At 60.0% G+C, this 13,103-nt stretch overlaps 1 protein-coding gene across 6 annotated transcripts in view; it reads left to right on the plus strand.

The window, feature by feature from the left end:
• The window catches only part of Susd4 (sushi domain containing 4), a 44,913-nt gene that overhangs the window by 27,030 nt on the left and 4,780 nt on the right, over positions 1 to 13,103 (plus strand). For 5 of the 6 annotated variants that reach the window (XM_033762011.1, XM_010642457.2, XM_010642459.2 and 2 more), the window contains exons 3-4: positions 1,148 to 1,321; positions 4,331 to 4,519. In XM_033762011.1, the coding sequence (XP_033617902.1) occupies positions 1,148 to 1,321; positions 4,331 to 4,519 (363 nt within the window). The remainder of the gene's footprint in view (positions 1 to 1,147; positions 1,322 to 4,330; positions 4,520 to 13,103) is intronic. The other variant, XM_033762012.1, reaches the window with a different exon arrangement.

The raw sequence follows: 13,103 nt of genomic DNA on the forward strand, positions 1-13,103 counted from the left end.
CTCGTTCCCCGTCATGGGGAGCCCCCTGCCTGCTCTTTCTGTTCACTGGCGTCTGTCTCTGGAGTCCATCTGCCGCATTCCCCGTCCCCCTATGGCTCCAGCCCCAACCCTGCCATGCCTGGGACCCTGCTTTAAAGCAGCCACAGTACCCAGCACCCTCTTGGCCACCACTGCTCCTTCCTGTCGCCCCGGCGGGTTCCAGGGCCAGAGCTCAGAGCTGTTGAAGGTCAGGGCTCTGGTCAGTACTGTTCTAGCTGTGCCTCAAGGTCAGCAGTCCCTGGGGGGCAGCTGAGAAGCTAGCATCTGTCAAGGCTTTCTTGAGAGGTTTCTTCAGCTGAGGAGTTGTTGTCCTTGGATTTTCTTTGTTTAAAAAAATTAAGAACCCATAGCTGTGGAGCACACCCGTGTGTAGGTCACCCTCACAAGCAGGCATGTGTGTGGAGACACAGACGCACTGGCAGAGCTGACTGTGGCCCAGGGCAGAGCACTTGCCTCACATGTGTGGAGCCCTGGGTCCCATTTTCAGCCTGGAAAATGGAAGAAAAAATAAGACAGAATCAGAAAGATTAAATCTAGATGTGCTCACGCAAGCCGGGGAAGACACCTCACAACTGGCGACCTCGGCTGAGTCGGGCAGTGTTTGGGCTGTGGCGGAGCAGCATGGTTTGGGCGGCGGACAGAAGTGGACAGCCGTACCCGCTTGTCTCCCACTCCTCCTATGGCCTCGTACGGGCCCAGGCCTCCCTCCCTCCTCCTCAGAGAAGTGCCACTGCCCACACCAGCCTTGGTGCTTGCCTGTCTTCCTGAACACAGGGTCATGCACGGGAACTGTGTGTGGCCGGCCGGATCAGGGCTGCACGCACACTGTGCTTTCTCATGGGGCTCAGGCGGAGGTGGGGGTGGACATGGCGCTGTGTCCTGCCCTCCAATGCAGCAGGGGACAGCACCACGTGTCCAGGATCCCTCTCTCGTCTGTGTCATTTCCCAAGCTGTGCCAACATTGCACATGCGGTGTAAAGAGTCACAGCTGCCCCGCGGCCCGCCACGTCCCGGGGTGACTTAACGGGTGTCGCGCTGCCCTGGAGGTGAGACGGGTCCAGAGGAGTTTTCTCATGAAGAGTTCACGACTTGAAATTCAAAATTGCAGAATGCCGCATGCCTCAGGTCGAAGATGCAGAGATTCATAACAAGACATACAGATATGGAGACAAGCTGATCATCGCCTGTCACGAGGGATTCACCATCCGCTACCCCGACCTGTACAACGTGGCTTCACGGTGCCGCGACGACGGCACATGGGACAACCTGCCCACCTGTCAAGGTACCTGGCCGAGGGCCTCCCTGGGCCGTGTGGTGGGCGGTGTGTGAGTGGCTGTGTCGGGGACAGAGAGGGTGGCGGGGCTGCAGAGCCGCACCCCGCCCTGCACGTGCCCCGGTCTACAGTGACGAGGGGAGGCCTCGCCCTAGCGCTCTGGCTGTCCCTCCACCCAGGAAGTCAGAATTAGGAGGCGAAACCCGGTGGAGAACATGATGATGAGGTGTTTTGTGTGTAGTGGAAGCTGCGTTATAACATTTGCAACAAGAGCATGTACTTACTTCAGCAGTGGCAAGAATATAGTTAAAGCCTGAGACAGAGGCTATTTTCCTATTAATAATTTGCCCCTTTTATCATGCATGAAGAGCGGGAAAATAATGAAATTCAAATGTCATCCAAACCACACCATGAACGTTTGTCGTCTCGCGTGTCTGGAATGCAGAGGGCCCTGTCTGTGAACACTGACTCTGACTCTGTCTGCTGATGCGTGACTTGGACCGCAGCACCGGGGAGCCACGCTCACTGTGTGCTCTCCGCGAGGAAGGGTGAGCCCGCTCCAGCATTGCTCCGTGTGCCCTGTCACTGGAAATAAATTGTTTCCTTAACTGGGCGGAGAGGCTGCAGGGCAGGACAGAGACGTGGCAGGTGCGGCCCCGCATGCTTTGCAGGAAGGAGCCATGCTGGGTCCTGGGTCCAGGTCCCTGGCCCTCTGCACCTTCACATCAGAATCCTGTGCCTCACCCGCCTCTTTCCGTCTGAGGCACCTAATACAGCGAGCTTCCTGGGGGTGCCTCTCCGCGGATGCTGCTCTGAGTGCCCGTGTGGCTTCCCTCTCCATGTTCTGGACTTTGGCACGCGTTCCCCTTTTGCTTGGCCGGCTGCTCCATGCTGGCCCTCACCCTGTCTCCAGTCTCAGTCCTGTGGCCGTGCTGGGTCTGCCCACACTGTCCTGGCTGTTCCTGAGTTTATCCCAGACCCCAGATGGACCCAGACCCCAGATGGCCAGTGGATGCGCACCGGGTGGACGCTCTGCGCTGAGCGGCACCGGCTCTGGCTGCCCAGTCCTGAGCGCCAGCCCACCTTGCACTCCATGCACGCCTGGGATTCTGCCCCGCCTGGCAGGACGCCAGGAATGAGGAACTGGAGTTGCCTGGGTAGCCTGACACTGCTCCGAGCACCGGGGGACACAGTTGGCCCTTAGAGTGGCGTCTCGTCCTGCGACTTGTGTTTCCACCTATGGATCGAGGGGCTGACACCTGAAGGCCTTCTTTCCATTACCGAGGGGCAAATGGAAACCGTGAGCCAGCGTGTACAGTGCTTTCCACTGTCCCATCCAGGGCAGGCTGTGTCCACGCCGTCCCAGGCTCCGAAGGGCTGCAGGGACCGTAGGCCTTGCCATCCCCTTCGGGCATCATGGGCTGCTCCAAGGCTGCTTCCTGGTGGCAGCTTTGCTGGGAGAACAACTCCCAGCGCCTTTGCTCGCTCCGGTGGGAGGGAGGCTGTGTGGGAAGCCTGTTCCCTGGGGACAGCTTAGACCTGCAGCTCCTGCCAGGAGGCCGGGTGGACTTGTGCCAGCCCATGAGACTACCGTGCCAGCACGTTCACGTTTTTCTCAGTTGCTGATTCTGCTTATCCCTGATTCCCAACTCTCCCCTGAGCCCACAGTGAGCATCTGGCTCAGAGCAAAGCATTCTGAGGTCCAGACCGTCTCAGAGGAGGGCCTGAGCAGGACGCTCTGCAGGCCCGCAGCAGGGCAGAGCGAGCATGGCCCTGGGCTCCTCACCCAGCCCCACTGTGTCCCCGCACTGACTCAGGGGAGTGATGCCTTATCCTGGGGTGTTTGTGGGCAGTTTGATCCCCAAGACACGTGGGATAAGGAATAGGTGAGGTGGTCTGTCATTGTGTGTGTTTGTGTGGCCCTGTGATCTGTGGAGTCTGGAAGAGCAGGCTCACCCCCCCTCCTTTCTTGCAGTACTGGGGATGAACACAGAACTTCTGTATTGAGCTATATCCCCGGCCCTTTTAAACTTGTTATTTTGTGACAGGGTCTCACTAAATCAGTTACACAGGCTAGGCTTGAACTTGGGATCCTCCCGACTCAGCTTCCTGAGTGCTGGGATCACAGGTGTGCACCACCAGGCCTCGCTGAAAGCAGGTGTTTTGGGCATACATTGTTCTCTTCACATGCAGTCAGTGCCCCTCAGCAAGAGCTGCAGCCCCACAGGGCCCCACTTCCACCAGTGGAATGGCCCAAAGTCCTCAGGCCCCCACGGTCACAGTGAACCCTATATGAGCAGGTCCGAGCCACAGGGATTGCTCTGCTGGGCTGCCCTACCCAGGCTTGAGGACCAAGGGAGCGGTGCTTGCGAGGAGTGCAGGGCTCAAGCACCCAAGCTGAAAGCACACACAGTTTGGTGCCTGCTTTTCCCCCTGAATGTGCAGCCTGGAGCTGGGCCACAGGAGCATGGTCCTCGGGCCCCAAGGGGTCCCTCATGTGCCCGGCTGCCCGTGGCCAGTCACAGCAAGACCCACTGCACTGCAGGATTCCTCACACTGATGCCAAGCAGACTCTGATCCTGGCTGGATGTCCAGATACCAGGCAGTGCTGGCACAGCCAGGCTGCCAGTCCATCTCAGACACAGAGGAATTGAGTTTGCAGCGGATCCTCCTGTGGCCACCACTGCCATGGAAACGCTGGGTCCTCTTCTCATGGGTACCTTAGTGGCTTTCAGCCCTGGTGGCACTAGTACGACTTGGGAGCTTTCAGAAATGGTGCTACCCAGGGGCCTGGGCACCGTGAGATCTGGAGCCGCTTATGTGTCCACCATGCCCCCCACCGTCGGTCTTTGCCTCCGACAGTAGCAGGGGATGCACCTCAGAGTGCTCGGGTTGGGGACACGGCCCAGGCTCGTGGGTAGTGCTGTCTGCCCAGGCCCCCGAGTACCTGTCCTGCCTGACCTTTAGATGTGCACAGATGAGGGTGAATCCTTTCTCTTTCTCTCCCACGTTTCCCAGGCTGCCTGAGACCCCTGGCCGCTGCCAATGGCTACGTGAACATGTCCGAGTTCCAGACCTCCTTCCCCGTGGGGACGGTGATCGCCTACCACTGCTTCCCGGGGTTCAAGCCCCAGGGGCCCCAGTTCCTCGAGTGCTTGCACAGCCTGACCTGGTCGTCCAGCCCACCCCGGTGCCTTGCTCTGGAAGGTAACACCTCTCAGCCTTTTGCAGGCAGGCCGTGCTGCTCACCTGCACAGCAGTGTTTCCACAGGAGGGAGAGCAGGAGCTCGGCTCCCCAGGAGCACCCTCCTTGCCCTGTCTCTGTGGAGCCGAGATCACTTGCAACACTCACCACTAGATAAAGCTGTGTCCCTGTCCCTGGGCTTTGAGGGGAGAAGAGCAGATAAAGCAAATGTCGCAAGCCTTAGAGGTTAAACTGCACAGTGTCACAAAGTTGACTGAGATGTCCAGAAATTAACTTTCTCTGCACCACATGGAAACAGACTGCGTCGTGGCCTGAGTAGTCTCAGCCCTTGTCTCGCCGTCGTGCCAGTGTTTCTGCAGGGTTAGGGCCCACTGTAGACACTCGGCATGGCAGACCCCAGGACTAAAGCATGAGTGCACCCCACATTCCCGGGCTCCGGCCCCTCCGTGGAGGCCTCAGGTCAGGCGCTGGAGGAGTCCGGGGGGAGTCTTCAGTGTGACATGGCCAGTTCTGAGTCTTCACGTTTCTTTTAAATGTATCTCGCAGTCGTGTTCTAATGAGTTTCACCTGGGCCTCGGAAAGCACTTTCTAGGGAGTCCAGAGCAAATGTCAGACGGGCCTGAAATAAAATCTAACCAAGAGGCACAGCTCTGGGATGAGGAGCAGGAGGGGCACAGAAGCCAGGCCAACAGCTGCCTGTGGCCAGAAGGCCATGGAACCCTGGTTTTTTCTTTTAAGATAATGTTTACGTCTTTATTTTTGGTACACGTCTCTGAATTGTCTGGTAGGGTTGGTTCCTGAGCCCTTTGATAGCAACACTGGCTAGTTTGAGACCAGTTTAAAAAACAGAAAGAGGAAGAGAGGAGAGAGAGATGGAGGGAGAGAGGGAGGGAGAGATTCTGTCTTTAAAGACGAGTAACCAGTGACTGAGGAAGGTGAGACTCCTGAGGTGCCCGGTGAGCCTGGGCACTGGTGTTTCGTTTGCTCTTTCCGGTGTGCCTTCTGCCAGTTGTCGTGGGCCCAGATGTGGTGCTGCCGGTGCCTGTGAGGTGAGCTGTCAGGGGAAGCGGCCCGGCCCCATTGCGGCTCTGGGGTGCATGAGTTGCTAACTTGACTTTGCACAGTGGCGTCCGTGGTATCGTGAGGACTATGCAGTGTTGTGGGGTTGGCACCTCTGGGGCTCCTGGCCCTGGGTGAGGTGTCAATGGCCTCTCCCTCGCTCTCTGGGGCTAGCCCTCCACTGTCACTGCCCACGGTCTGTCCCTGTCCATCACTGCAGCCCCTGCCTGCCGGGAGCCAGGTGGGGGATCAGCACTGTGGGGCAGCAGCTCTGTGTGCTGATCTGGCGAGCACGCAGCTAGGCCAGGTCTCCTGCTGGTCACTTCCCCCATCAGCCCGGTTCCTCCTCTGCCAGGAGGGGTATGAGAGACTCTGACCTGGGTAGGGATGTACTCAGCACAGGGGGCCAGCAGGCTCTCACTCCCGTGTGTCCAGGGCTGTGCATGAGGCCGGCAGAGCGGAGGGTCAGGCAGCTCTGGAGGAGGCGTCCAGGCCTGGGCCGGGCATGACAACTGCTGGCTCGTGTGCCTTCACTGGTTTGTGTGAGGTGACTCTCCTAGCCTCCTCACTCTTGAGCTGCCCACATGGGAGCCAGGCTCTCAGCAGTGTGTGACGGACAGCAGCCCACACCCAGCTGGGTGCACAGCCGACCTCTGTCCCCAGGGAGCAGGGACAGCCCGTGTCACCCTCAGCCCCTGAGTCACTAGTCACAGCCCAACAGGAGGAACGACTGAATACTGTCATAGTCACCCTTTAAAGAGTCAAAATGCTGAAGGATTGTTGTACAGCAAGGAATTTATCTTTCTGGTCCCACTGTCCGGGAGAAACCCCAGCTGCCGCCTGGGGGCCCACTTCTGCCCCCTGGCAGCTGTCCCCAGATCAGAGTTGGGCATTGCAGGACAGTGACCCCGCCTCAGGGAAGGGAACCAGGAGAGCATTCTGGGCGGCAGCAGTGGGGGTCCCCAGAGGCTGGCCTTGGAAGGCTTGGTCCCATGCGGCCATGCTCCGGGTGTGGCCTTCAGGAAGGTGACCTCTCGGGTGAGGCCGTGCTGAGGGCCGGGTCTCTCCGGGGGCCGGCTCCACCTCCATCCCGACAAGTGGGCAGTTTGCTCCTCACAGCCCGGGGTTGGGCTGGGCGGCCTGGGTAAAACATGTCCTCCCATAAGGAATTTCCCCGGGGCTTTGTCACAGCCCCGGCACGAGGCTTCCACACTGGTGTGACGGACCCAGCCCACCCTCCCCCTGCACTGCACTGCCTCCTCGGCCCGGACGAGGCCTCCCGAACATCTGCCCTGTGCCCAGTAGTGCTCCCCGAAGTCTGGACATCTAGCACCAGACTCCGGAGTGGAGATGGGGTGCACAGCACGCTGTGGGGGCCAGGGGGCCCCATGTGGCTGTGCTGCCGGCATTGGCCCGGTTACTTGCTCTTGCTGTGGTGTTGACAGCAATGACCTCCTGGCCACTGGCCTCCCCCGAGGGGCTCAGCTGGCTGGCATGGCCTCCACTGGCCTCTCCTGCCCCAGCCTAGGACCCACGGCAGATCTCAGCGTCCTTGTCCTCTCCCTTTGCCACCGTGGGGAGGTGGATGGAGCTCTGACGCCTCTTTCTGGGTCCAGTGGGGCTCTGGCCCCGGCTGTGCTGCTGCGCTCGGGGCTCTGCAGAGGCTGAGTGCTGCCTTCACATGTGTGCCCGTGCAAGCCTGACCAGAAGTCTGGACTTGTCCCCTTCCGTCTGTCCTCCAGCACTGGGGACCAGAGGTGAAGTGGTTTCTCGGGGTCACACTAGAGTCCCGACAGGACACCAGCCTTCAGGGCGAGCACGCAGCCGACATGGACCTAGCTAGGAGCCTGGTGTGTCAGCGGTCATGGGGACGCTTAAAGGGGACCTCGGTCCGTGTTGAGCAGACGTGTGCTCCTGTGAAGCGGACGCCCAGCTGTCCCTGTTCCGAGTGCCCGGCCTGAGCTGGCGAAGCCCCGAGTGGGGCAGGTGGGGCAGCTCTGCGTGGAGGAGCAGCCCCTGGTCCCGAGCCCATGGGGCGGGTCTGGTTCCCTCTCACCACGCTGCTCTTGGCGCTGAGGGTTCTGGAGCTGGCACTGTTTGTACTGCAGTCACCTTGCCCGTGACCCCGGCCAGGGATTTTATTAGCAGAAGGTGCAGAAGCGTGAGCAGTCCTGTTAATTTATTGTTCCCAGACAACAGTAAATTGTCCTAAAGCAGTTTCCAAGCTCCACTCTCACGAGACAGCAGAGCGATTGCACTACAGGCTCAGCCTCCCTGGAATCTCTCCCTCCTCTCTGCACTGAGCAGTCACCGCATACCCCCCGCCCGTTGCCTGTCACCCTTGTGCTCAGGCTGATTGTGCAGTAGCATCAAGAAGCTGCATTTTCCTCCTTTGGGTTTTTCCCATATTGAGTCAGGAAACACAGAGCCTTTTGATTTAGTAAACCCGTTTAATAATTCTCCGGCTCTGTTTCCCTTGAATTTGGTGACTTCTGACCTAAAGTCCCCTGGGAGGAGCGAGGCCTGGGCACCCGGCAGGGACACCTCCCTCTCCTGGGTTCCTGCCACTCACCAAAATATATTCTCCTTTGGCTCTGCACTCTCTGCTTATCTCTGAAAGCCCCAAGCCTGCAAGCTGAGGCCTTTGCTTGGTGGTTTTTAAATATCAGGTTAAGAGGAGCAGCTGGCCAGGAGGGGACTTCATAACCCAAGAACATGAGTGAAGGGGGGGTGTTCGGTCTGTCCTCAGACTGGAATGCTCTGGGTGAGATTTATTTCCTCCTCTCTCTCCAGGAAGGTGGATGACTTGTATTTCACGACAATAAAATCTCTGCCATCAGGAGCAGCACAGAAGGCAGTAAATCCTCTTACACTATGGGCCTGGGTCGGCGGGAGCCTCAGAGGACCCAGCAGTGCCCAGGCTTGTCCTCCTGTCCATCCCTGTTTCCTGCATGACCACAGCGGGCTCCCTGCGTCCTCCCAGAGGGACTGGACTGTCCGTGTGTCCCATGTCCCGTGATGCCCGCCGAGGCCATGTGTGTGTGCACAGGGGTGGTCCTGGGTCGCTTTGGATTTGGATTTTCCGAAGGTCATGCACGCCTGAACTGCCGGTGTTCTTAGTGCTCAGGAGTTGAAGGAGGTGCTCTGGCGACTGGGGGCCAGGACTGTACTCTTGCCCGGGTTCTTACAGAAATGGGAACCCAGGGCATTTTCCAAGCCTGTCCCTTCCCAGCATGGCATTTAGTAGGTTCAGGCCTTAAGTTGAAAACACCGTTGGATTTTTAAGTGCAGCCAATTTTATTGAAATTCAGATTTTAAAACAATTCCCATCTCCGCTGTCCCATGGGAGCTGCTGTGCCTGCGTGGGTCTGTATTTTCATGCCGTGCGTCTTGCTCTGACTGAGGTATTGAACCAGAAAGAACAGTCCACCTGCAGGCACGGGGAGGCCAGGACGCTCTAGACAGCAGCTGTGGTGGCATGAGGGGAGCCACCAGCCACCCTGCCTGGCACTTGTGAGTACGGCATGACCCTTGGCACTAGGTGCGGTGATTCTCCTGTGCCCAGAGCATGGGGAACGCGGAGACCAGCCTGGATTCTGCAGATGTCTGCCGCCTCAGGGCACCTGCAGCCCTGGCCCCGGACACACACGTGCCTGTGAGCTAGGCAGTGTCATGCAGCAGAGTACTTCCAGGGGCCCGAGCCCAGTCTGAGGTCCCCAGGGCCAGGCTCCTCCTCTCCCGCCCACCCTGGTGCTCCTGGGCTGGTCGCTGTGCTCCTCTGTGACACCACCGAGTCAGGCAAGGCCTCGACCCTTCTAGAGTGGCCTCCATGTGGCTCAGTGCCTCCTGCGGAGAGCCCAGGGGAAGCCACGGCCCCAGGTACTGGGCTGGGTCTGCAGCCTGATAATGTGGGGCCACGGCTCACGGCGCGTGCTCTGCTGCCCAGCCCTGCCCATGCCGGCCCATGTGGCCATGGCACCTGGCCCCCACGCCCCTCGCACACCCGTGACTCAGTGAGCCACGATTGCGGCTGCGTTCTCCCTGCCGCCCGTGCGGAGCTGAAGGAGGAGCTGGCTCTTCCCAAGTGCCCGCTGTGCCCCGTGTGGCGTGACTGCCTGGTCCCTCATCCTCTGGTGCGATTGGCCAAGGTGGCCGCGCTGTAGATGGAGGGAACCACAGCTCAGGAAGGAAGTGGAAGAGAAAACAAAATACAAAGCAAGTGAGGCACCACCAGCGGCGCCAGGGTGACCACAGCCGCATGGCCCCTCGAGTGTGAGGGGCGTGGGCGGGAGTTGTGGGGCCCTGCTGGGTGGTCAGGAGGGCTTGTCTGCAGCAGCCTCCGGCCCCCTTCTTCCAGTGCAGCCCCCAGGGAGAGGAACCTGGTTGAAGCTGTGTGTGACCTTGTGACCTGGCTTCTCCCAGCCAGGGGAGGGGGCACAGTGCACACCGGCGCCCCCTGCTGCCCCCTCCCTTCCGAGCCTTCTGGGAAGCCTCATTTGTTTATTTTTTAGTGCTGTTTGGGACTGTTGTCATTCCTCCGGGACACTGATTGGATTGCAAATTCTGGGCACCGCAGGCAGTACTGATCCCACCCTGGACTGTCCCTGCCTCCCAGAGCCGACAGAGCCTCGCCGGCCGCAGATCTCTTGCCGCCAGTGCATGACAGGCCCCGGCTGTCATGCGCTGCATGATGCATATGGATTTCCCTGAGCTGAAAGCAGGGTCTCAGATGTGGCCGTGGAAGCAGCTGTCTGTGGTGTGCAGGGCTCCGTGCAGCGCCCTGGAATCCTGGCCCAGGCTGGGACCCATGGACACAGAGGCCATTCAGCTGCTGGGGCCAAGGTGAGGGATGGTGTCCGCGTCACAATGTGCGTAACTGGCCCCTGGGCCCTGGGCTGGCAGGCGACTCCCTGGGTTGATGGCCAAGCACTCAGGGCCTGTGCAGCGGCCAGGGCAAGGTTCTACCTGGAGCCCAGTGTCTGTGGCCACATAGGGCTGGGCGTGGGCGCATCCTGTGTGACCTCAGGTGACATCTGTGGGCTGAAGCTCGGGTGGCGGGGGCCTGGGTGCACAGCGAAGCCCAGGCCAGACCCAGGCAGCAGCATCTGCACCCCAGGTGGAGCCATGGGGGTCGGGCTGCTGCTCCCAGCCCTGCTCCCAGCCCTGCTCCCCTCCAGAGGCAGAGCTTCCCAGAAGGCCCAGAATGCCTGCCTGTGGTGTCGAGGGGCTCCGTGTGCAGTGGCGGGGTCAGCAGCCGTGCAGGCTCCTCGGGACTGGGGCCTGGCCTCCGTCCAGCCAGCATCTCCGAGCCCCTGGGGTATGGGTCTCCACGAGGCACACTGCCGTGGAGCTCGCTGCCCTCTGGTGCGCGTAGAGAATAGACACAGGGTCCCGCCTGCCCAGCGAGCGTCACCTGCTCCCCAGCGCTGAGCGATGGCCTGGTCTCCTCACCTGGAAACGGGAGCCCAGACAGCTTCCTGTCGTGTTCCCCACCTCCCCTCTGTGGTGCCTCTTGCCTCCCGTGACTTCCTGGTTCCCTCAAAGGCTGTGGCGGGCACATGCTGTCCGTCCCTCCCCACCCCGTCTGCCACACTCATGGCCACCTTCCGGCCCCTCCCTGAGCCTCCCTACCGCGGACAGGAAGGCCGGGGGGCTGGGTGTCTGTCCCACGCCCAGCAGACCAATCTCTGTGGTGTGGGCTGGTGCCACTAGGCAGCGACAAGGCGCAGCCCCGCTTCATAGGAGAGACGAGGCTGTGGTCAGCTTGCACTTCACTAAGCAGGACCTGGAGCGCATCGCTGGCCAGGCCAGGATGGCTGTTCTGAGTGCGGCCTGATAGTGTTGCTAGGACCCAGCACAGCTCACGCAGAGCAGCCCCCGCGCCCCAGTCCTGAGCTACTCTGTCTGTGCCCCACTGCTTTCCACATGAAGCCTGCATGGATCTGGGCCTGCAGTCTGTGTCCCCGGCTAATGGCCTGTGGTCACTGCTGAGGCTCTGTGGTGCCTCCCAGCTGGGGATGCTGAGTGGACGTGGCTACCCCCCAACCCTGGGAAGCAGCGCCCAGGCTCCTAGCGTTGCAACCTCCAGAGCCCAGGTGAGGAAGGACTCCGGGCTCCGCAGTGGACCTGCCCTCTGTGCCCTCATGCGCCCTGGCACTGCTCCCATCCTGTCACAGCCTCCTCTGTCCCCATGTCCGGTGTGAGGGGCTGGCGTTCGGTTTCCTGAGCCTCTGGGCCACCTGGTGGCCTCGACGCGCATGGCCGCCTGCCCGAGAGTGAGTATGGGCTGGGTCTGCAGTCAGTGGGCTCACCCAGCACGGACATGGCTTATAGCCAGGTGCACCCCACGCTAGTACCAGCCCCTAGTATTCTCCGAAAACTATTTGCTAAGTGAGTGATTTTTTGAAATGAGTAAGAGAGTAACTACGTGCGTGGGTGTTGAGGCAGAAAGTCTGAACCATGACTGTGTAGATGTGAGCGCTCCCTGCCTTCTCCAAAGGGAACAGCCAGAGGGAGGAGCTGCCGGCCCCCTCTGCTCAGGCGTGGGAGGAGCCGACCTTTCCGAGCTCTGACCCTCCCTGGAAACACTCCCCACGGCACACTGGTATCAGGGACCACATGGGCTTCGGTGCCTAATACCCCCAAACACGGGTGGCGTCTGCTAATTGAACTGGGGGCCTCTGAGCCATCACCCTTGCCTGTGCTGTGAACGGCACCCCCAGAGGCTGAGGTCACCTGCAGAAAAACCTGCAGAGGCTACAGAGACAGCAGGGACTGCAGTGGGAGGAGGTGGCCCTGAGTCCCCAGTGAGGACAGAGGGAGGCTGGGGGATTGTCACCACCTACCAGGGGATGATGTGTCCCCTTTTGAAGAAGTAAGGACTGTGGGAGGAGCAGGAAGCCCAGGACCAATTCCTGACCCTCTGGGCTCATCTTCCCAGGCCCCAGAAGGCCCTTGGAGGAGAGACCTCGACCCTAGGGCTGGTCTGTCCCCCGGAAAGTGTGTCTCCTGCCACTGCACAATGCTGGGCCACAAGTCTGCCCGGACCCGCGCTGGTGCCATCCTTCTCAGGACTCTGTGGTCCTGTGCCACGGGCAGGTAGTGCTGCTTGGGCCACTCGTGGGGTGTGAGGAACTAGGGACCCTGACAGAGGAAGTGGGGCTGCAGTGGGGCTCAGTGTAGACCGTTCACCTAGCGTACACGAGGTTCTATCCCTGCAGCACAGGAAACAGCACCGGAAATCTTCCCTGAGCCTGGAAGTGATTAGAGCAGGATTACAAGATGGAAGACAAACACACGAGTCTGTCGCTTTCTCTGTGCCAACAAGGGCCAAGTGGAACTTGATGTCAAGAGCACAGCACCATTTACATTTGCTTCCCCACAGTAAGACGCTGAGCTGTACAGCAAAAGGAGTACAAGATCTCTGTGAGGGAGTCGGGGATGTAGCTCAGTGCTGCCACCACCTTGCAGGCCCAAGGTCCTGAGTTTGATCCCCAGTACCAAAAAAAAAAAAAAAAAAAAAAAAAG

The sequence above is a fragment of the Fukomys damarensis genome, unplaced genomic scaffold, assembly GCF_012274545.1.
Source record: "Fukomys damarensis isolate Sample0158 unplaced genomic scaffold, DMR_v1.0_HiC HiC_scaffold_11, whole genome shotgun sequence".
NCBI lineage: Eukaryota > Metazoa > Chordata > Mammalia > Rodentia > Bathyergidae > Fukomys > Fukomys damarensis.